Raw genomic sequence first — 25839 nt, forward strand, 5'->3', positions numbered from 1 at the left:
CCACTCCTTCTACGTTCCTCGCTGCCATTGAGAGGAAGGGCCTCCATGTTCTGCCTCCTCTCCACCCTCGCCTATGCCATGTCGTCATGTTTTCGTGGTCACGCTGTGTGATTAGATGGGAACAGAGAAAGTAGACCCAATGGTGAACATACATAGATGCAACGGAGGGGCGCCTCGTCGTCTGAGGCCGTAGATGGCACAGAGTAGGGGTCCGGGCGTGGTCGGTGCAGATCGTGGTGGTCGAGATGGCCAATTGCGAGGTTGGTGGCCTAGGTGGCCGATGTGCTCGACAACGAGATCCAGCAGGCGACGTGCGGTGGAGTGAGAGGATGGAGGCGGTGGCGTGCGGTGGAGAGAGAGAGAGAGATGGAGGCGGCGGCAGCACAGATGCGGCCGTCGCATGGTGGAAAGCCTTGGACAGCGGCAGGGATGTTGGTGGCCAGCGCAGGGCAAGCAGGAGGCCGGCAACCGGTGGAGGGAGGCGACCGACTATGCGGGAAGGGAGGTGGTCGATGCCTGGGGGGAGGGGAGGCAACCGACGCACTATGGCCAGGGCAGTTGCTCATGGAGGAGGGAGAGATTCCGGAAGGGGGGATTTTTTCCTTAAATTCTGTTATTTGTTTCCTTTCAATTCGTTATTTTATTTCCTACTAAAGCAAATTGCATTGATGGGAGGAATCGATTGATTTAGGTAAATTAGGAAAGTTAGACCTGTGATCTTTTATACGTTAGTAAAGTGTTGGTTTACAAGGAAACTGTGTAGAGGAAAGTAAACCCATAGAAAAGGGGTGGAAGGGGAGATGAAAAAAACCAGGCGAAAAAAACCCAGACAAAAATGATGGGACCATTCAACCAACTCGTCCATTAGGAGTAGAGATCTCTATATCCCGTTGCGTTGTAATCTCAACCTCCTTCCTATTCCTTGTTCTACTCAAACTCCTGTAATATCTCTTGTACGCCAAGGCAAGGCTTCTGCCCCACATCAATATATACGAGACGCGGCTCCCCTCGAGGGAGTAGGAACGCTTATTATCCTTCATGAACATCGAAACAAGTGAATTTGTATGCATGTCCATTACAATTTTCTTGTTGAATCGGTATTCCAACCCATTCAGTACAGAGCCCTCCGGTAGAGACATCGAAACAAAGGGAATGAGAGCATGTGACATCCATTGGGGAGTAGTAGAGTGTGAGTGCGAGCTAATTAAGCCAAACTAAGTAAGCTAGCTCGTGCGTGCGTGTTTTTCCCTTATTGTATTGTATTGTACAGTAAGTATAATCCTGAAAGCGATAGGCATTTCAACAATTATGGAACTGTCAATCTCATTAGTAGTACTACGAATACGTCTGGTCAGTGAGCGGGAGCGTCCGAGGACGCTTAGGGAGGCAGATTTGCTAAATCTGACTGTAAATGCTCTCACTTTCACCGTTTACTTTGATCATCATCATCTTGAGAGCCAGCATGCATGCAAGTGGCTGAAGAGCAGAGGTAGCATCCTATACGACTACTCCAATCCATCCAATCCAAAAATTAAAGGGGGGAAAGTCCCTCCGATGGACCGAAGAAACGTACTCCTAAGTATATAAGACTGAACTCTGTGTGCATGCAGTGGCGGTGGTGGACTTTTGGAGCGAGCGAGCAGGAATCATACGTAGCATGCAGTTAGCTAAATAATTTGGACTTTGAAAGTAAGTCTGAATTCGAAAGATTGCTACTTGCTTATTGGCCGATTGAAAGCGATCGCCAATGAGAATTGAGAGGTACTGTAGTAGGTTGAATGCATGCAGATGCAGATGCAGTGCTTTCACTGCTGTGGGTTGGAAAAAATCTGACATGATGCACCACTCACTCACTCTCAGGCATGCAGTACTACTCCAGTATTGAGTAATTAATCAATGGCTTAGTCTCCAATTACTACTTAAGTTGTGGAGTGGCCTCAGCAAGTACTCTAATCTAATGATCTAAACAATCTTAAGTAGTCCCTCCGTTCACTTTTGTAAGTCATTTCAGACAACTTCAAATGGGCTATTTTGTACATTGTCCGAATGTCTTCAAGGTCTTATAAAAATGAACAGAGGGAGTACTATATTTTGTTTACCGAGGGTCAAGTATGTACTATAGTATGTTTGTGAAGGTGCAGCACAAGCACACATGGATGGTCTAGCTAAAGCTAAAGCTAGGGAAGGAAAGTGATCCAAGGCATGGATCATTTGGACAGAAATGGATTCGATTCCGTGTGGTGCGCCACAAATCACAAATGGATGGATGGAATCAGTGGAATTGGGCGACTAGTTGGAGTACCTGAACGTACTGTTGCAATACTAGTACTACGGCGGTGCATCGGAATTCGGAAACGTACTGTTGCAATATACTGCGTACGTACTATTTTATGTAGTAGTAATCAGATCGATTAGCTATAGTAGTACGTAGGTGTGGGTACGTAGTGACCAGTTAAGCGGCGGCCCGCCCCGCTGACGCGACCCAGTCAAAATCAAATTTCTTGATGCCATTGTCAATTTGTCATTGCCAGCTAATATTTGTAGCGCGCGCCACTATGTATTATATTCTATTGTAGTAGAACTATATGCATGCCGATCATTATGTCAAAAATTGTGGATTGGTCAATATCACTAGGCACTAGTACTAGTATGATAGTATGATGGATTGATGCCACAAATAAATAAACAAGTCCAGGTTATAATCACAGAGACAGCGAGAGATCGGTCGCTCCAAATATTCTAACTATATCTTCTAGTAGATGGGACCAATCGATCCAGGAAGGAAGGGCATAAGAAGCTTCCACCACGACCATCCATCAAATCAAAGCAAAACAGTTTTCACTCCCACATTTTTATGCCATCTAATTCACTATTTTTTCCCTGTTTTACTTTAGAAAAAGTCTACGCGACGCGAAAGCCCAACCAAATACTAACTTTTAAACGATCCAGCAAGTGTTAATTGTAAGAAGCTTCTTCCAAACGGACGATCATTTTCCTTTCTTTCTTTCATAGTAAAACAGATTACTATGTATTACTTCAACATTTTAATGCCATTTTCCGAAGGCCTTCTGGTTCTGGCTAGGGGGAGAAGGGTGGGGAGCAAAAGCCCACCGGAACAACTTTTCACAAAGCTACAACACGAAAAGATGGCAAGAGATTTACAACTTCGTTGTTGTGTTTCCATACCTCGGTCAGCAACGCCAACTGATCGAGGCATGGAAACCTAGTTAAAACACAACAAGGAGGTTGTCGAACAAAGATGCATGCATGCGGTCGTACCGATTAGAACTTGCCACATCGACTCGCAACTTCAAGCTCTTGTGACGGTGAAAAACTCGAAGTGACCGTGGCATGAAAACATGACAAGGAGGTTGCGCCGCCAACGGCAGTGGAAGAAAAGACTCCGACAGGACATCAAAGCTCAACTCTCGAGGATCGTTTTTCATAGATGGATGTGGAGCCTTTTGTTTTTTCCTTTCCTTTTTATGTAGTAAGTATTATTAGTTAGTGCTGAAAAAGGAAGAAGCAAGCTGAATGGATAGATACATGGATGGCTACTCAGCATGCATGTCCACTTTCACACAAGTACCACAACCCTTGCGGATGGTTAGGGAGAAAATAGCAAGGTAGTACCACGAAGTACTAGTGATAATTGCGTGGTGGTGGCCACATGCAAGCCACAGGTACGTACGTGCAACTGCACCCCTGGACTAGAGTAGACTAGAGTAGATAGATACATCACATGCATGTCGAGAAAATTTGGAAGTGCATGCCATTCATAATATAGATAGATAGCCTGCACGCACGATGATAATAATTGTATGGATGGCCGTTGGCATATGTATGTATGTATATTATTCTTCTATAACTAGCTCTCTTTTTTTTTGACGTAGTACGTACGAAACAGAGAGGCATACTACTACATATACATACGTACGTACATACAAAAGCCGTTGGCCGCTGCGGCCTGATTGCCGGGGCATGCAAGCAGAGCAGGATCATTGTAGGGCAGAGGAGGAGGAGGCGCCGGCGGTTGAGCCAGCCAGCCATATGGATCATTGTAGCAAGCGAGCTTTGTAGCTAGCAATGAGGGAGCAGCATGGGCGCCGTGTTGGCGAGCGCCGATTGGTCGTCGACATGGTGATGGTGATGATGATCAAAGGCCCCCATCACCATGGTGGTCGATGAAGCCGACGGCTCGTCGGACACCCGGAGCAGCTCCTCCAGGTAGTCAGCGCCAAGGTCCTCCAGCTCCACCACGCCCGCGCATGCCGCCGCCGACTGCTGCTGCACCGGCGCGGCCGCGGAGTCGTTGATCATCATCTTTGTGGGCGCCAGAAGAGTAGCAGTCTTCTTGGCCTTGTTGGGGGATCGCTTGCGGATGGAGTGGCGGCGCTTGAGGGCCAGGACGGGGGAGCCTCCCGGCACGTCGGGACGGAGCGCGAGCGTGCGGAGCGACTCCTGGACGCGGTCGACGGGGTAGTTGAGCACCGCGGCGGCCCCGCGCACGGAGAAGGCGGCCTGGTCGTAGGCCATGGCGGCGGCCTCGGGCGTGTTGAAGGTGCCGAGCCAGACGCGGGCGCCCTTGCGGGTGGAGTCCCTGATCTCCGCGGCGAACTTGCCCCAGGGCCGCTTGCGCACGCCGATGAGGCCCTTGGAGGCCGCGGGGTGCAGCTGCTGCGGTGCACGGCGCTTAGCAGTTGTGGTGGCTGGCATCCCCTGCTGCTGCTGCTGCTGGTGGTGGTCGGAGGAGGAGTAGGAAGAGGAGGAGGAGCTTGTTGAAGAGGAGGAAGGCTCCACGTCCACGTCCATGTGGAGGTCGAGGTCGAGGTGGAGGTCGAAGGCGTAATGGTTGGAAGAAGCAGCGGTGCCAGAGCCAGACATGTGGAGGAGGAGGGTGTTGAGGAGGTGCATGTCGTCGGTGTCGCCCATGTCGAAGGCCGACGACATGGGTGAGGAGCTGGTGTGGTAGTCGCGGGTGGAGGAGGCCAAGGTTGCAGCAGCTTGAGCTTGTTCGGGAGGAGGAGGCGTGGGCGTGGGCGTGCTGTAGAAGCTGCTGGTGGAGGAGGTGGTGGCGCCGAAATGGATGAATTGCTGCTCCATGGATGGATGGATGGATGAAAGAATGGAAGGACGGAGAGGAGAAGCAAGAAGAGGAGGAGGAAGAAGAAGCTCTGTTTGCTTGTGGTTTGCTCCAACTCAGAAACAAAAGTGTTAGGAAGGAATTGGTATGAGCTTGTTGGCATATGGCTGAGCTTTTATAACCATCACCCCCGCCGATTTTGATTTTGATTTTGATTTTTGACTAGTCTTCTTCATACTACCTTCCTTCCTACAGCACCGCAGGCAGCTGACCATGTGTGGGTCCCACCTCCTCCCAAATACGGTGTAGTATTTTATGCACCCATATATATATATTTATATATATGTGTGGATCTACTTACAACATAGTACAAATACGGGAGGGAGGTTTTTATTTAGAGTAACGCACGTGACAGGGACCCCAAATTGCTGAAGTAGGGCGGCTGGATACGACAGAGCACCGTGACGTCACCCTCCCCTCATCTCATCCTCTGTGCATAGTGCAGACACACAGACGTCGTCGCTTACCACATCGGAGCTGGAGCCGGAGGTGCCACCTGCATCCGCACAAGATCCCAACCTTACCTGCGCAGGTGCACCTTACTAGATTTTTATCCACAATTCTTTCATTTTCATTTTTCCTGAAACGAATTCTTTTTTGATATATACTATGTTTGTATATACTATGTTTGTTTGTTTTCTGGCGGCAAATAAATACTACCACCATAGTGCTACTACTCTTTTCGGTAACTAGTATAACCACAACTAGTTTAGTTTAGGACGACCGTAATGAGGAGTATCATATGCGTCTATCATCCCTCCGTTCCAAAATATACAAGTCTTTCTATATATTCCAACAAATGACTACATACGGAGCAAAATGAGTCTCTAGAATATGTCTATATACATTTGTATGTTATATTCCATTTAAAATGTCTAAAAACACTTATATATTTAGGAACGGAGGGAGTAGACATTACTGCATCATACAACATTCATAGTGAATAATAGTATCATACGTTAGTATAAACATAGTACATGACTTCATTTATTGTCATGCATGCATGACACATAATTGCACGTCATTTAAGAGCATCGATCTACAGCCGGACTTAGCAAATCCGACCCCTCAAACGCCCACGGACGCGCCCGATCACGTCCACGGGCAGTGACCGCTCACGCCTCAAAAATGCATTCCACATCCGGATACCTCAAATCCATATTATTACATGAAACCTAGTGTTCTTTGCGGCTGGAGCTCGTCCAGTCGTCGTGGCCATGTCCGGTGGCCGGTTGCGCTCCCCAGTGTGTTGGTCCGGTCACCAGCAAGGTAGGGTAGGGCACGAGACACTAGCCGGCTCACGGGACTCAATGCGCCGCTGTCTCCCATGCCTTACTCTTTCTCATCGGAGCCCGGAACCCGTTGGGTGCCAGTGGGCATCAGATCGATGACGGATCCGTCCTGGGACGAGCCGCCGCCGCTGTCGTCCACCACGATGCGGTTGCGGCGCCCGTACTGATGCGCCATAAGGGGCGCCGGAGAATGCGTCTCCGCCTAGCCGACGTCCACCGCCGCGAGGGCTGCCGTCACCTCCCGTGCCCGGCGCCATGCACGGCGGGCACACCGTGCCATGGCCTCGTTGGACGAGGCCCATTGTGCGTCCCAATGCTCGGCGCGCCAACAGAGGGGTTGCGCGTCTGCCAGCTCGTTCGGACGTCAGACGGACCGCACGACCACCGGCGAGGCAGCTACGCCGGATCCATGCGCCATTTGGGCAGACACAATGGATTCCCAATGGAAGGAGTCCAAGCGCAGCCAAGCACGAGCCCCCTCCTGAGCGCGACGGGGCGCAAGCTGGACGGTCATCTCCTTCTCGGGGCCGCATGGGATGAGCTCGGGGTTAACGGATCTAGAAGTGAAGGGCTCGGATCCGCTTCCCGTCATGCCGGAGGCGGCCTGAAGGAGCCGGAGACGAGCTTGGGTGGCAAAGGGGAGTAGAAGGACGGGGAGTGAAGTGGCTAGGGTTTGGTCCGGCGAGCGGATGGGGAGGAATTTATGTGGAGTCGGGTGGGCCAGGTTCGACGTGGCGGGCACGTCCGGGCACCCCATATCTGCCCAATTTTTAGGCTGGATATGAGGGGTGCGTCGGCCAGCCCGGACGTATGAGACAAGTTTGAGGCGCCTGGCTGTAAATGCTCTAATATGATATGGAATCATAATATGATACTGAATGCTCAAAATTGCCTAGTTGACATGTATGTGTATGATACTACCTATAATACTCTCATTACGAGCATCTTTAATTAGCTAGCCAAGAACCCACTTGCTCATTTACATCCAATCACAAATATTGTACTTCTAATTAACCACTTAATAGGTACCCTTCGTCCTAAACAAGCTCGCCCCAGATTGCTTGCTAGGTATAGGAACCCACTTGCTCTTTTTCATCCAATCACAAATACTCTTAACCTAATCTAATACACTAGTACTAGTACTAGTACTGTGTTCAGTAAGTATAATAAAAACTAGCTTAGCTAGCTAAGAACCCACTTGCTCTTTTCATCCAGTCAAAAATACTCCTCCTTATCTAATGTGCGTACTGCTCTTAATCTGTTGTACTCCTAATTAACCACCTCATACGTACCCTTTGTCCTAAACAAGCTCCACCCAGATTGCTTGCTAGCTATAGGAACCAACTTGCTCCTTTTCATCCAATCACAAATACCTACTCTTAATCTATTCTAATAGTAGTACAATTAACAAACTAATACGTACGTACCCTTTGTCCTAATTAAACAAGCTCCTCCCAGATTGATTGCTTGCTTGCTAGATTCGCGCGGCCAAATTCTTTTCTTTTCTATCCCACACTTGCATTCGGATCCATCCAGGTGCATGCATCCATCCATGTACCTAACATACCTCCCCTCCTCACCACACTAATTCGGACTACTACTAAACATTAGGGTTTGTTGCATCGAATATCATTACTACTGTATGTTTTCTATCAGTACATATTTATTCATTTATTATACATGCGCTCCAATAAATGTATTTCCGCATCGCATAGCTAGCCTTCTAAATGCAGGCATTCTAAAAATAAAATAAGAATACTTTGTTCATCTGAAAAGTTGCTTCGATTCTCTTATTCCTAGTTCTATTAGAACCAATGCCTTCCAAAAAATCATGAAAAATAGCATCAATCTACAACCATCCTCGCTTCCCTTGAATCCACTTCGCCACATACTAATTAAGGTTGCACCACCTCTATTCTAGTCAAAGAGAGCAATTTAGGCTCGGCTGCGCATGATTTTAGGCCAATGATACTGCTCAAAATTTCATCCAACCATATGTGAACTAGCAACATAAGACTAATAATAATTTCCATCGCACCAATCCCACTTTGTTCCACGGCGCAAGGCACACATCGGTTCAAAGATTCAAGTTTGACACATTATCATCAATAGGAAATGGTATATCGCTTTTGCGTCACCGGATCAGAATTTATCTTGGATTCAATTGTTCATCAAACTTTGACTTTTCCAGTGTGTGAGCGCCTTACAGTAAGAACACCACGTACCAAGAAATTTGGGGTTGTCAACCCTTTGAGGGGACTACTGGAAGGCTACTCTAGTCATTTCACTCACATCCATCCCACTCCGTTCAACAATACAAGGCCCATAATGATTGTTAATATTTTGGTACTGATTTACCAGCAACTTTTATGAGAATTACGCAATGGAAATTGTTTGCTTGATGACTGATCTAATGGTAAATTTACACCAAAGCAAACATTGCTTCCTCTCACGTATCAGCTGTTGCCATGGTACACATCTACATTAGTAGAGTATTTATGATGAACAAACAAATACATGTGCCTCAGTGGCTGTACAGTATTTGTTATGTAGCCTAGTCTAATGATTCAATATGACTATTCTACAGACCCACATGCAATTATTAGCCACATATCCAGGCTCTCTCAACTGCCCCAAAAGGTGGTGCGTGTGCCCTGGCATTGGCAACATGTACACATAACCGGGTGGCCAGTATGTGAGAGGCCAGATATATAATACTCCTACATACTGTTAGTGCTGCTGATTATCATCGTTGGCTAGCTAGCTAGTTGACAATATTGCAACTTGTTGCTAGCTAGTAGTAGGAATAGAGGGACCAACCGGCCGGTTTGGCTTTTGGGTGGTCACAACCTTTTCATGCTATAGTACTATGATGTGGACATGCTAAAGGTTTTGGGACGATATTTCATTATCATAACGCACGCTCGATCCATCCATCCTAGATATCTTATAGTATTGTTTTTCAAAATGCTCCACTTGGAATGAAGACATTAGATTATCAATTATGTGTCTATGTGTTGCTCTCCCGAGTCTCATGGCCGATGACTTTCGGTGAAAATTCTTACGGCACAATATCATGTTCGAATCAGGATGACGCGCAACATCGTAATTTTTCGTTTCTCTATTCTCTTGAAGTACTTGGACAACCCCGCGAACCAGAGGGAGGCCCTGAACTCGCCGTCCTCACCAGCAAGAACAACATTAGCGACCGGGTTTTCTGATACATGATGATAAACAATGAAACATTAAGATATACTCCCTCCGTAAAGAAATATAAGAGTGTTTAGATCACCAAAGTACTTTGGAACGAGAAGTAAAAAGAAAAAAGAAACTAATGTAACGCTTTGAAACAAGGCAAATTTCCAAAACATTACAAAAAGCAGCACGAATCTCAAAGCAACAACAGACGATGGATCCCTGCACGGTAGAATTGCTTTTCCCTACCAGTAGCTAGATGCAACCTATCATTGCTAGATACACAAAATCAATTCATATAATTTTGAAATGCATGCTAATTAATTAAGATGACGCTCAACTATGTAATTTTATGTGTTTTCTGTTCTTTCAAAGTACTTGGATAACCTTGCGAACCAGAGGGAGGACCTGAACTCGAAATCCTCGTCGGCAAGAACACCACTAGCGATGTGCTTGCTGATACACGAAGAAACATTACGACACACTTTGGAACAGGAAGAGAAAACTAATGTAACACTTTGAAAAGAAGATAATTTCTTAAAGAAAAGTAGAACGAATCTCAAAGCAATAAAAGACGATGGACCCCTACACGGGATATCCCGTGCATTGTGGAACTGCTTTTCTCCACCACCAGGTAGATGCAACCTTTTCTAGCTAGACATACAAACATCAAATTACGTACTCCCTCCGTTTCTAAATATAAGTCCTTTTAGAGATTTCAATCAATCTACACTCTAAAATACGTCTATATACATCCGTATGTAGTTCATAGTGAAATCTGTTAAAATACTACATATATTTAGGAACAGGGGGAGTAATTCCAAAATGCATGCTAATAAAGAGTGCACATAACATATATATCTTCCCTGGAAAAAAAATCATATATGTCTTGATATAGTAAAGAATGAAGATGGCATGTGGAGTGTCCTGATCATTGAGGCATCACCTACCTGTGCTGTGCGGCTTCGAGGAAGCAGCAGCAGGCAGCATCAGGTGTGATGTTTCCTCATGTCTGCTTGCATCTGGATGGCGTCGCTAGGTAGCGAGAGCTCAAATTAAATTGAGGAGGGACCGATCGATGGAGGAGGAAGGTGGCGCGCTGCTTCGCTCGCGCGGACCGAAAGAAGGAGCAGAGTATATTCATTCATGGGTGCGTGGGTGGCGACACAGCGCATCAAGTGAGCAGAAGCAGTCAGTGATATGAGAGTGAGCCTGCCAGCTTATTAGTATGTGGAACGGTTCGTTGTCGACCCGATCCGTCGCCATCCTTCGTCCAAAACAAGAAAAAAAGCCGCTTCCCATTGGTTCTCACTTCTCAGGAGGAAGAAAAATATGCGTCTACAGGCGCAGTGCACTAGTTATTGTCGCCTGACCACGACGTGCCGGCGTCCATCGCCCAACCTAAACGGGTATTCTAGAAACGGAAATTAATTGATTCTCTAATAAATCCGGGCCAGAAATCAGTATATAGCCCTCGCATGAAATTCCAAAAATCCAGTGCGCGTGGATAAACAAAAGATTTTTTAAATTATAAAGAAAACACATTTTAACCTACCAAAGGTTCACTTCTAGTTACATAATTCGAATAAAAACTCTAGGGTTTAACTTTTTCTAATAAAAAATGCAAACAAACTAGGGCGGCTTTTATTTAGAATCATCATGGTGGTCAAAAAACCGAGCAGCTAAAATTGAAGGACCAAATTAAGATACCGAGCGGCTAAAATTTTAGAATCAAAGATATTTGAAGTGAAGTAAGTAGAGCAGTCTAGTCGTCCACATACTTGGCGAGTATGAGATGCTGAAATATATTGCCCGTCTCTCTCTCTCTATCCGTTTCGTACTTTGGAGTAACTCTCTCTATCCGTTTCGTACTTTGGAGTAACTGCTTGGAGCGTGAATTCAATAAATAAAGAATTCCGTCACTACAACCTCCAAACACCTGAACCATGTTTTCCTTTATTAACCTCCGCCTTTATGCAATGACACCAATGATCGCAATAAGTCGGTGCACCTATTGTCAATGAGACACGTCAGCTTTTTGTCGAAAAATCATACTATCGCGCAGGCGTGTGGCATGTATATCCAAATATCCTAACAATTAGCCATGCCCCCAAGTAGAGCCTAGGGGTGAAGTCTCCATCAATTCCCGGGCGCATATCTAGCAGTTGTATCATTGTGTATTTTTTAGCGCGGAGGTGCTTCCCGGCCTTAAACTGAGGCCCTTAAGGTTTTACAACCACTAGATAAGAACCGTAAGTAGGAGAAGACATGAAAACAAGATAGTGCGATACATGGCCGAAGATTGTGTGGGAGGGAGGGCATCATGTGTATATCTAGGCACGTAGCTAGGAAGGCTGAACTTCCATGCATGCTTCCAAGAAGGAGTCAAGTTCTAAGATTGACCAACTGCTTATATGCAGATGAAGCTGACACGTTCACTCCACAAGGAAATAAGGAATATTGTGTTGACGGCTGCCTTGAACTTGGAAATACTTGCTTTCTCTTTAATTTTTGGAACTTTCCATGATGCATGGTCTAAAATTTACAAAGTACTGTAGAGAGCAGCCTCTTGGTCTTTGATCTGTAGCAGATAGCGAGTAGAGTAGTATTCTTCATTTCCACAAACCAACTCAAAATGCCATGCGAGTAGAGTAGTTACGATGCATGCATGAATCATGAATGGTGGTTTCAGTAGTAACAAGGCCCTGCAATGGCGCTGGATTTTTTTGCTCTCTCTCTCTCTCTCTCTCATGCATGCATTCCTAGAATGTTCTTCTAGATCGGCACTAGATGAAAGCATTAATTCATGGGATGGGATGGGATGGGATGGGAGGAAACGATGGATGTAGGAAGGTTCTTGGAAGATGGTGGAGATGGATGCAAGCAAGAAGCAGCTGCTCTCCTGATATATGCATGGCCTATAGTGGGTGCAAGTGGAGGGAGGCAGACAATGTTGGTGCCGGACAACGAGGGTCCAGGTGCATGGTATCTGCCCTCCTCCGGCCGGCACCACCACCATGCCCTCCACATCAATCCAATCCAATTCAATTCAACGCCCCCCCCCCCCCCCCCCCCCTACTTGCGGCTCATCCATCCATGCAACTGTAGCTCGAAAGTGTCCTCCCTTTTGTTTCATTTCATGGCGATTCTTCTTCTCCTCCTCCTTCCGTAGCACTCATCACCGGCAGCGGCAGGACACATATCTATCTATCTGCTTGCATCCTCATACATATATTATTTATTTAATAAGAGGAGTGTGTCCTCATTTTCTCCTGGTGATCTCAGTTTGTCTGCACCTCTTTCCTGCCTGCTTCCTTCCTTTCAGTAATAATCCAGTCCTACTCATCATCGTCTCATCTCTTTTCTTTTGTTTTCATACTCATCCATCCATCCATCTCTTATTCATCATTACTATTTACTAATACGTAGCTAGTTGTTGAGTATATGCCGCCACTCTCCTCTTTTCCTTCATTCCTGGTCCAAAGAATATATATGCAGTGATGTCTGTTCCTCATTTGAACTCTTCCTTCGGTCAATGTAACAATGTTGTTCCTTCACTTAAGCAATACGTACTGACTAGAATGTTGTGGTATCCTCTTAATCGCATCTTTTAGTCAATGTAACAAAAATATTCTTACGTAATGCACTTGTTCACTAACTAGTTGGTCCAACACCCATCCACGTCCGTCTGCATGATCATTGGTCAATTTAGTTGATCTGCAAAGAGTGAGGCTCAACTGGACATATGCAAAGAATCACCTAGGGAAGCTTCTTCTTCATCGACATCATGGCTCGATTCAGTGGATGTATTTTTTGTTGCCCCTGGTGTTTCTTTGTACTCCCTGCAGTCAGTGGGTATATAGATTTGAAGTTTTCCCTGCAGTGGGAATCAAATGGAGGCAAGGAATCACGTAGGGAAGCTTCTTCTTCTTCTTCTTCTTCTTCTTCTTCTTCTTCTTCTTCTTCTTCTTCTTCAGTGCCAATCCGTTCCGTTCCGTTATGCATGCATGGCTGCAGAGAAGTCAGCTCCCTCTATATGGAGTACTATCTTAAATTAATGTTGGTCAAACAAATATTGACCAGGGACCTGTTCTTCCTCAACCTGCTACTTGTTCTCGCTGCCAGCTGCTGCTTAACTAGCAAGCTGGTGTCGGTCCTCAGATGCAGACTTTGAACTGGCAAGCTGCTTACATTTAGAGCTGCGACATGACAACAAATTAATCGGTTACGTTAGTATCGCGTCTGCGTATAGTGAAAACATAGATTGACCAACCTCCCGTATTGCGTGTGGGTACGTAGATCAATTCTTGAGCTTCTTATTCTCATTTATGTATACGCTGACCCTACTACTAATTCAGCTTTTCTCTTCCTTGTACGTTGACAGCTGAGTTTGTTTCCGTTTCCAGCACCACCCACGAAGCTCACTTCAATTTTCTTAATTACCTCAAACAAACTGTCGCTAACACTTACTCCCCAAATGTTCTTAAACTATATATGCAGTAGGAGTATTATATTATATGTGTCTTCTTGTCCATCTTATAACTACTGTAATGTAAATCCAAGCTCACTATGCAGCAGCCTATTGTTCCAAAAAGCTACTATCAATCAATGAGATGCGGCACGCCGGAAGGTTCCTAATAAAGTACTCCCTCCTTCCATCTATATAGGTCCTAATGCGTTTTTCGAGGCTAACTTTGACCAAATGTTAGAGCAATAATATATGACATGCAACTTACACAAAGCACATCATTGAATTCGTATGTGAAAGGAGATTTTAATGATATAATTTTCACATTATGCATGTCATGTAGTATTAATTTTATCAATAGTCAAAGGCGGTCTTGAAAAACGCATTAGACTCTATATAGATGGAAGGAGGGAGTAGTATCTATTCAATCAACACACTACACTATGCTTTGCACGGTCTCTATGGATAATAATGCACTACTATCTGCACTTATTTATTTCTAAAGCGGAGGCCAAAACCCTCAATCGATTAATTGATCAGGAGAGAATTGCTCAGTTAATGCATTTATCAGTGCACAAGCTAGTGGTTTTATTGTATGTCGAAACAAACCATACTACCTAGGAGCACATTTCTTTTGCATGCAATACCATACCTAAATATAGATTGCACAAAATGCTAGATGAAACCACGTACATACTCCCTCCGGTCCTTTTTAAGCTGCATATAAGAATTGTCTGAAGTCAAACTTTACAAAGTTTGACCATATTTATATGAAAAAATATCAACATCTATCATGATAAAGTTATACAACATAAAACTTTAAGTCATGACGCATCTACTAGTATTGATTTCACATTATGAATGTTGGCATTTTTTTTATAAAGTTGGTCAAACTTTAAGAGCCTTGACTTCAGACAAATCTAATATGCGAACTAAAAAGGACCGGAGGGAGTACCTAAAAACATATGTGCACACGCACCACACACAATACAAACACCAACACAACGTCTACTAAAATTTGGAGCCACGAAGTTTCAAGATTGACAAAAGTTGACATCGGCGTGGTAGACCGACAAAAGTTATAATTTGATTTTGCGACACACGAGAACATTAAACATGAGGTTGGACATCAATCGGCTGGTAACAGAATTACCCCACTATTCATTTAAACAACAAATAGTAGTTCTTCTCAGCTTCCATCAATAGGTAATGACTCTCCCCATTGCTCGGAGACCCGCTGGCCGCAGTAATCTGCCACAGAAGAAATGAATGGGAGATCGCCTCTGCAGCGCTTAACGTGCTAGAAATGAATTTGAAAAAAAATCACAGATATTCAAAAAAAATTCATAGATTTGAAAAGTTCACGGACTTAAGTAACGTTAACATATTTGAAAAAAAAGTTCATGAATTTAGTACTGTGAAAATAACTTCATAGATTTGTAAAAAGTTCACATATTTGAAATTATTTTTGAAGATTTAAAAATTCTTTGAGGATTTTAAAAAAAATCATGGATTTAAAAATATAGTCACATATGTGAATTTTCTTTGCAAATTTGTAGAAAAGTTCACGAATTTCTAAAAATTTCACGAAAATGAAAACGATGCATTTTTAAAAACAAAAGAAAGAGAAATAAAAACGACAAGTGAAAGAGGAAAGGGAAAAAAGAAAAGGAAACACAAAAAACCCTGCAAAACTGAACAGAAAAGATGGCGAAAAAAAAAGAGCGCACAGATAATCCAGTCCAAAAACCGGAGGGAGATGAGATATTGGGCGGTAGCCCATTTATATGTACTAACAGCGGGTGTGTGCCCTGTACCACCATGTTGCTTCTATTTGGCGCTTAGGTCGGCAATGACTTGCTCCTGGGAGGGAATCGGCCAGTATTATGTTTAGCCCAGTGAACTGCACCCAAGAGGACGCCTTACAAATGGGCCTGTGTATGTACCAGCCTGTCTAACTTCGTCATATATACACTGTCATGGATTTGGAAACTACAAATGAATACCGGGTTTCAATATCGAAAAACAAGCTATGATGTGTCAAAACTTTCTGATTCTTCACAGTTAGATAGATCATCTATAATACTAGAGGCTAACGCGCGCTTTGCCGCGCCGTTCCTCACTCGTGGGATTAATTCTTTTATATCTAGTAGAGGGCCATGGTCGGTATTTTTGTTTGGATTTTATCAATGTTCTCTTGTGTTTTAATTACATTATGAAGGTGTTTTTTCATTTGTATATCGTGTCGGGTTTTTGTTGGCGACAATATTTCCTAGAGGAGAATGAAGTTTTTTGGTGTGCCGTTTTGGTGTCTTTACACGTGCCAGTCTCGGTGCCAGTTGGTGGTGGTCGTTTGAGCCTCTTGAGAGGTCCTATCCACGCTAAAATCATGAAATTGCTGCTATAACACTCACATGGATCGGCCCATGAACTCTCGCTCCCTTAGTTTGACTTCCTATTCCTCCCAGTCGGTTACTTTTTTTCCGCTCGCCCCACTGCTTGCTTAGAAAAACGGACTATTTAAAAAATATATGTTAGTTTAATTAAAATATGTTCAATGATTTTTCAAAAATATGTGAATGTACAAAATCATAAATTGTAGAAAATGTTTATGAGTTTAAAATATATTCATGGATTAAAAAACATTTGCAAATTAAACAAGTTTCAAATTTCAAAAATCGCAAACTTTAAAAATACCCGTGAACTTCAAAATACTCATGAATGTAATAGATATTAATGAAGCTAAAAACATAAAAAATAATGTCTGCAAATTTTAATAAGCGCTCATAATTAAAACCTGCAAGAAAATAAAGAGAGAAGGCGAAACAAAACTAAGCCACAAACAACCTTATTTGCAGGTCACACAACGACCCCACAAACCCCGAAGAACCAGAGCGCTTTAAATCGTGAGAGCTTAGTATCTAGTAGAGTGCCATGGTCGGTTGTTTTGTTTGGATTTTGTCTTGTGTTTTAATTAGATTATGAAGGTGTTTTTTCATTTATATATCGTGTCGGGTTTTTGTTGGAGACAATATTTTCTAGAGGAGAATGAAGTTTTTTTGGTGTGTCGTTATGGTGTCTTTACACGTATCGGTCTTGGTTGCCGGTTGGTGGTGGTCGTTTGAGCCTCTTGAGAGGTCCTATCCATGCTAAAATTATGGAATTGATGCTACAACACTCACATGGATCGGCCCATGAGCTCTCGCTCGCTTAGTTTGACTCCCTATTCCTCTCAGTCGGTTATCTTTTTTCCACTCGCCCCACTGCTGGCTTAGAAAATTTGGCTATTTCTTTTAAAAAATAGGTTAGTTTAATTAAAATATGTCCAAGGATTTTTGAAAAATATGTGAATTTACAAAACCATGAATTGTAGAAAATGTTTATGAGTTTAAAATATATTCATCGATTAAAAACCATTTGCAAATTAAACAAGTTTCAAATTTTGAAAATGATCGAAAACTTTAAAAATACCCGTGAACTTCAAAATGCTCATGAATGTAATAAATATTAATAAAGCTAAATATATAAAAATAATAATGTTCACAAAATTTTAATAAGCACTCATAATTAAAACATGTAAGAAAATAAAAGAGAACGGGAAATAAACTAAGCACCTGACAACCTCACTTGCAGGTCCCACAATGATGGATCGGCCCATGAGCTCTCGCTCGCTTTATTTGACTCCCTATTCCTCTCAGTCGATTACCTTTTTTCCGCTCGCGCCACTGCTTGCTTAGAAAAATGGACTATTTTTTAAAATAAATAGATTAGTTTAATTAAAATATGTTCAAGGATTTTTCAAAAATATGTGAATTTACAAAACCATGAATTGTAGAAAAATTTTATGAGTTTAAAATGTATTCATGGATTAAAAAACATTTGCAAATTAAGCAAGTTTCAAATTTAAAAATGTTCGCAAACTTTAAAAATACCCGTGAACTTCAAAATACTCATGAATGTAATAAATATTAATGAAGCTAAAAATATAATATAATTTTAATGTTTGCAAATTTTAATAAGCACTCATAATTAAAACCTGTAAGAAAATAAAGAGAGAAGGGGAAATAAAACTAAGCAACATACAACCTTACTTGCAGGTCCCACAACGACTCTACAAACCCCGAAGCACCAGAACGCTTTAAATCATGGGAGCTCAATATCTCGATCGATATAGCCATTTTGTATTTTGGATGCACACATTTGTTTTTTTGCGCCGCGCAAAATATAAGTATATATTAGTAATAAAAAAGTACATGCTTGAGTGCATGTCCTGTGTGGTGGGGCTAGTGGTGTGGCCAGTGAAGTATGGGTACAGTCTGTTGGAGTCGGTCCTACGTTTTGTGTCACTGGTTGTACATTCAATATAAGTGGGGTGCTGTCTGATTTCTCCGGCACCATCACGTTTTTCAAGGACTTTGCTGGTGCTCCTTCAGGTTCGGCAATCACCCTCTTCCTTTTTGATGTCTGATGCACAAGAACAACATTTGAGTGGAAAAACATGGTATGATGACAGATGAAATATGTATTGATAATGGATGAGCATGGCATCTCGACATATATGATGAGTAAACTAAGCAGGTGGGGGTGCAACAAAGTAGAAGAAATGCAAGACAACATATGCAAGATACGCACAATCAATAAAACCTTGCCAAATTAGAACAGGCACCTTGATGGGTGAACAGGACAGGCCATCTGCCTTTGACTCCTCAAGGTTAGAATAGTCATTAGGATGATATTCTGAACAAGAATCAACAGATGGGGAGCGTACGAGTTTCATTGCTTCCAGAATAGCACTCAATGCCTTGCTGCCAATTTTGTAAGTCATTGCAGTGTTCCACAATATTCTTCTCATGCGCGGATTCTGATATTCACTGTAATTGCGTATAATATCTGAGAACCATGAAAACATAAATAGTTGTGACATTATCTTTGTAATACAGATGATATTCTAATATAAGGGCGCCCCTGTAAACACTTGTGTGCTATCACTAGATTCTGATGAGAGAGCTCATGTGTGCTGTAATATGGTGCGTGCATTTATATAATCTGGCACAAGTCCACAAAAAAATAGGCTCTAGAAGTAAGGATAGCTGGCAAATGATAGGTTCATAATATACTATATAGAGAGTTTATTGTCAAACCATGATAACAAGAGCACACAACAACTAGGCAGATCATAGTGTACATAACAGGGGTACACCATAACCAGGATATATAAATTGGGAAAGTGGAACTGGCTGGAAATTACGGTGTTGTATTGCCGCTAGTAATTGAAAGCCTATCGATCACGTACAGGCCAGCTCTATCAGCTGTTGACTGCAAATGTCCCTGCTCCCCTTCCTGACAAGGAACATACTGTGCTTCCCATACAGAACACCGCACGGGCCGCCGGCCAAACCACCAGCCCCACCGCCTGTGTTCCTCCACCACCCCCACCCCCGCCCCCCACCCGCGTCGAGTTTTCTTCGTTCGACGAGGCCACACCACCGCCCCCACAACCACCGTCCCCACCCGAGCCCCTTCGATCGCACCAGCGAACTCCGGCGAGCTCTGAAAAATCGACTGACCCAATTTTGAAATTTAGTCTACTGTGATTTAACTAGTGTGGAATATAAAAGGGGAAACCATAAGCATTGCGAGTATGGTGTTGAGCGTTCCATGGCGGATCTGGAGGTGCAAACCGGACAAAGGCAACTTCGCAACCAAGACAAGAAATCAGAGTAAAGCAGTGGCGATCTATTTTCTTGCTGCGATAAATAAGTTGAGCAGATACGAAAGAGTACCGCCTCTGGTGCGGCGCAGTGTACGCATCTGCTGAGAATTTGACGGTGCCACGATAGCGATGGCTGTCGGCGGCGTGGAAGCAGATCTAGGAGGGTAGACGGTGGCGGCAGGGCGCGGTGGACGAGACAGTCGTAGGAGCGGCGCCGGCAAGATGGACGACGGCGGGGATGAAGCGAGAGGACGGGATGCAAGGGTCCCGGTCCGAAGCCATGGATGAGAGAGGTCGATCTCTTGTAATGAACGGCGGCATCGGGGTATTAGCTTCGGCATGGTGGAGGAGGACGACGGTGGATGGGGTGGCGGACGGCGGCAGACGGAGGAGGGTGGGGTGGAGAGGGTGTTTTGACGCCCACGGAGTACGAATGGGGAAAAGGGAGGTAGAGAGGAAGGGAGGAACCATGTATTCAAGGCGCGCTTGTCTCAAATACGAGGAAATTTACAAACTTAGCCCCCGTTTCAAATTTCTACTACATCACAACAACACTAGTCAGTTGGGGATATGACGGTAATGTCGCATACACCAAATATTTGTCGACGAGAGTTTGTTTTTGGCGCCCACCGTATATGAATATGAATCGGGGAGGGAGTCGATTTCGGCCGAGGACACACTGTGTTTTGGCGCCCACCGTGTATGAATCCGGGTGAGAGGCGGTTACGTCATGTTTGGGTGAAATTACAAACCTACCCCTATCAAAACATATAGAAATCCAGCATATAGGCTTTGCGTGGCAGGGATAGGCAATAGTGATTTCCATCTCGCAGATTTGGTTTTGGGCGATTACTGCGACTTTCCCCGCTTCGTTCAAATTTTGCAGAGTACACGTTTACCGTGCTAACTCAATTCGAATCCCGTTTGTATTCTATTTTTTTTTGGGCGGGATCCATTTTCAATTGAAGAAGATCTTCTGAGAATTGACAGTTTTCATATGGAAGATACAAAACATATATGGGACACTCTAGAGAAGTATCTCCCAATTGATTTACTTAAGAATAAACTCTCGTTTTAAATCTATTGCAATTTTTTTCTTCTTCTTTTTCGAGTTAGAATAAAAAGAAAACAATTTAGCATCTTTGGTACAATCTATATTTTCGCAACATGGATCATAATAAAATGGATTTTAGGTATCTAGGGAAGATTCACTTGGAAGTAACTTACATCATTTTTTTATATATACTTTCAAAAGCACAAAAAAGAATTCTGCTCCTTTACATGTATAATATGATTTACAAATACAACGATCTCGAAATCTTAAGGTTGAATTCGAAAAAATGTAACCAAATTATGTTCTACTAAAATGTATGGATCAGTAATATCTACATATTAAATAACATAGATGTGCGTGAATTCATATGAGTATGCATGTTTGATAGATCAATTTTGGTTCGAGTATGGATTACATGTATCATCATCTCGAATTCAAATATTTGAATCCTTTTTTGTTCACTCCTTTCACGTCCATCTCTCTCGCATGCATGCTCCTTCAGGTAGCTATCACTCTCTTTTCTCCAGCTCACCCGTACGCTCACTTCATGTTGCTCCTATCCTCGCAAACATGGTCTCTCGACATCTCCCTTGAGAAGTGTCACACTCTCCCTATCATTATAAATTACACGGTTTTCATTATCTCTCATGTCTCTACTGTTTTCTGGTATCACTCGGTACCTAAGCTTTCTTTTTCACCACCAAACACACAGTCTCCACTCGTCTTTCACTTTGTCTTTCTCTTTATGGGATTCTCTCACACACCCTATATGTCTCTACATATGACTCATACCACTAAAATTACTCTCTCTATCTCTCCTGTAGACACAACATTTGTTGCGGTCTCCTTTTCGTCTCCATCCCAGACTGAAATTATTCATTTGGTTACCGATCAGACAACCCCGACTATCGTCTCCTCTCTCTCTCTCACAGACACACACGCACAACTCCTGCTTCCACTCCCCTTCCCGACTACGTCTCTCTCTCACACACATAAAACTCTCGCTTTCGCACCCCGGCTCGTATTTCTCTCACAAACATTTATCGACTAGCTAGCCTCTAGATAGGTTTATACACCCGCACACTCGTGCTTCCACCATCGCATACATGTCTCTTTCCCGCTCCTTGTATCTATGTAGATTTTTCTTCCCTTCTTGAGACACGCCCTCTCGATCGTGCACTCACACACTATCGCCTCATTTTAAGCTGATACCTATCGCACACACACTCCTTGTGTCTTTGTCACACATGCGCTCCGTCCTCCTCCACTCGCCCTCACTCTCACACACACATGGGCTTTTTGCAACAACTAGCAAGATGCCCATGCGTTGCACGGAACATCAAGATGCATTTGTATGAGTAGTTTATCTTATGGGGGAAAAGGATGAACGAGGGAAGGCCTTATTTGCAAATGTGGAGAGGGGTGTGGGTATCTTTTTGCAAAATTGCCATAGTTTCCTTCCTATCCGTCAGATATAGATCGGACGGCCTATATTGCAGGATGGCAGGCACACGATCATCACTGACAATGCTTATTATAAGAGTAGGGATAAAAAATAGAGGTTGTGGTAATGGTGGGCCTGCCATCCTGCAATGTAGGTCGTCTGATTTATATCTGATGGATAGAAAGGAAAATATGGCAATTTACCCGCACTCTTCACCACATTTGCAGATAAGGCCTTCCCTCGTTCATCCTTTTCTCCCACAAGATCTTGATGTTCCGTGCAACGCACGTGCATCTTGCTAGTAAGAGTAGAAATTAGACATATACCACTTCTCGAATCTTGAAACCAACAACATCCCTCCCTTATCTCATCAAAACCGCCAAAGGAATATATTTTGAGTGAAACATAACATATTTTTAGTAATATACGTATTTCAAAGCTAGACTTTTTTTTCTATCAAATCGGTGAATATGTATTAATCCCGTGGTGGAGATAGGCCTGGGGCAGCTAGGGCTATAGCCCCAGGCCTAGAAACAACTTCCTTTGTAATTCTTCATGCAAAGCATAGAAAATCATAGAAGTTTATCACTCAACATAGCACAGCCCCAGGCGTAGTCTGCATCTAGCTCCGCCACTGTATTAATCTACTTTGATCGTGTGGCAACGCATTGGCACATTGCTAGTAGTTATTATAATTTTTTGGACACCAGACAAACGGTGGAGTACATATACGAAGAGAAGAGGCGCACGCACGCAGTCGGCCTCTCGCTGTCTCGCACACATGAGTGTTACGTAAAGGCGACTGAGGGAGTCCTGGATTAGGGGGTGTTCAGATAGCCGAACTATACCTTCAGCCAGACTCCTGGACTATGAAGATACAAGATTGAAGACTTCGTTCCGTGTCCGGATGGGACTTTCCTTGGCGTGGAAGGCAAGCTTGGCGATGCGATATTCAAGATCTCCTACCATTGTAACCGACTTTGTGTAACCCTAACCCTATCGGTGTCTATATAAACCGGAGGGTTGTAGTCCGTAGGACAGAATCAACTCCATACACAACAATCATACCATAGGCTAGCTTCTAGGGTTTAGCCTCCTTGATCTCGTGGTAGATCTACTCTTGTACTACCCATATCATCAATATTAATCAAGCAGGAGTAGGGTTTTACCTCCATCGAGAGGGCCCGAACCTGGGTAAAACAAAGTGTCCCCCGTCTCCTGTTACCATACGGCCTAGACGCACAGTTTGGGACCCCCTACCCGATATCCGCCGGTTTTGACACCGACATTGGTGCTTTCATTGAGGGTTCCTCTATGTCGTCGCCTGTAGGCCCGATGGCTCCTTCGATCTTCAACGACAATGCGGTCCAGGGTGAGACTTTTCTCCCCGGACAGATTTTCGTCTTCGGCGGCTTCGCACTGCGGGCCAATTCGCTTGGCCACCTTGAGCAGATCGAAAGCTACGCCCCTGGCCATCAGGTCAGGTTTGGAAGCCTGAACTACACGGCTGATATCCGCGGAGACTTGATCTTCGATGGATTCGAGCCACAGCCAAGCGTGCTGCACTGTCTCGATGGGCAGGATATAGCTCTGCCGCTGAACAACGCCTTGGAGGCCCCACACGCATCGGTTTCGACCATTGATTCGGAACCTACTGCGCCGATCGAGGATCAGCGGTTGGACGCTGCCTCAGGGGCTGCGATCTTAGAGGCGATCGAGCCGAACCCCAGCCCCGCACTCCGCATGGCCCGTGACTCCGAGGAGCCGGATTCCTCTCCGAACTCCGAGCCCCCCGCGCCCCTGCCAATCGAATCCGATTGGGCGCCGGTAATGGAGTTCACCGCAGCGGACATCTTTCAGCATTCGCCTTTTGGTGACATCCTGAATTCTCTTAAGTCTTTCTCTTTATCAGGAGAGCCCTGGCCGGACTACGGTCAGCAAGGGTGGGATACGGACATGAGGAAATTCAAAACCCACCCACCACCCACTTTGTAGCCACTGTCGACGATTTAACCGACATACTTGACTTCGGCTCCGAAGACATCGACGGCATGGACGACGATATAGGAGACGAACAGGAACCAGCACCTGTAGGGCGCTGGAACGCCACCTCGTCATATGACATATACATGGTGGATACTCCAAAAGACGGAGATGGCGATGGAACAGTGGGGGATGACGCCCCTAAGAAACAGCCAAAGCGCCGGCGTCAGCGGCGCCGCTCTAAATCCCGCCAAAGCAAAAACGGTGATTCTGGCACGGGAGATAATACTACCCCGGATAGCATCGAAGAACACCCACCTTAGCAAAATTCGGCACAAGAAGATGGAGAAGCCAGCCCTCATGAGAGAGCAGCAGACCAATAGGTCGAGGATGCAAACTATACGCCTCCCTCCGAAGACGAGGCAAGCCTCGATGACGACGAATTCGTCATACCGTCAGACCCTGCCGAACAAGAGCGTTTTAAACGCAGGCTTTTAGCCACGGCAAGCAGCCTCAAGAAAAAGCAGCAACAGCTTAGAGCTACCCAAGATTTGCTAGCTGACAGATGGACTGAAGTCCTTGCGGCCGAAGAGTATGAACTCGAGCACCCCTCCAAGAGTTACCCGAAGCGCAGGCCACTACCCCGATTAGAGGAGGAAGCACCTACATCACCAGCGCCTGACATGGCAGACCGGCCACCCCGTGGCCGCGACAGAGAGGCCTTTCAGCCCTCCACCCAAGCCATGCCCCGACGCCGCACAACTAAGGCACGGGAAAATGCGCTCGACCTGCAAAACATACTGGAGGATAAGGCAAGACAGACAAGATCGATCTACGGATCGCGCAGGCGCCCTACGGCAGGTGACAATGATCTTCACTCCGGATACAACAAATCCGGCCGGGCCGAACACAACAGACATAGCTCTTCCGAGCTGCGTCGTGATATAGCCCAGTACAGAGGCGCCGCACACCCGCTATGCTTCACGAACGAAGTAATGGATCATAAAATCCCAGAGGGCTTCAAACCCATAAACATCGGATCATACGATGGCACCACAGACCCAGCGGTATGGATTGAGGACTATCTCCTTCATATCCACATGGCACGCGGCGATGATCTACACGCCATCAAGTACCTCCCGCTCAAACTTAAAGGACCGGCCCGGCATTGGCTTAACAGCTTGCCAGCAGACTCAATCGGTTCTTGGAGGACCTGGAAGCCGCATTCCTCGACAACTTCCAGGGCACTTACGTGCGGCCGCCGGATGCCGATGACTTAAGACACATAATTCAGCAGCCAGAAGAATCAGCCAGACAATTCTGGACACGGTTCCTAACAAAGAAAAACCAGATAGTCGACTGTCCGGACGCAGAGGCCCTAGCAGCCTTCAAGCACAACATCCGCGACGAGTGGCTTGCCCGGCACCTGGAACAGGAAAAGCCGAAATCCATGGCAGCCCTCACGACACTCATGACTCGCTTTTGCGCGGGAGAGGACAGCTGGCTAGCTCGCAGTAACAACTTATCAAAGAACCCTGGTAATTCGG

General features: G+C 44.8%; 1 protein-coding gene across 1 annotated transcript; it reads right to left on the reverse strand.

Moving 5' to 3' along the window:
- Positions 1-3810: 3810 nt before the first annotated feature.
- LOC123081506 (ethylene-responsive transcription factor 1B) lies at positions 3811-5212 on the reverse strand. The gene has a single exon (XM_044504076.1). The coding sequence runs from the start codon at positions 5101-5103 to the stop codon at positions 4081-4083; it is 1023 nt and encodes a 340-aa protein (XP_044360011.1). The 5' UTR covers positions 5104-5212; the 3' UTR covers positions 3811-4080.
- Positions 5213-25839: the final 20627 nt, after the last annotated feature.

The sequence above is a fragment of the Triticum aestivum genome, chromosome 4A (genome assembly GCF_018294505.1).
Source record: "Triticum aestivum cultivar Chinese Spring chromosome 4A, IWGSC CS RefSeq v2.1, whole genome shotgun sequence".
NCBI classification, from domain to species: Eukaryota; Viridiplantae; Streptophyta; class Magnoliopsida; order Poales; family Poaceae; genus Triticum; species Triticum aestivum.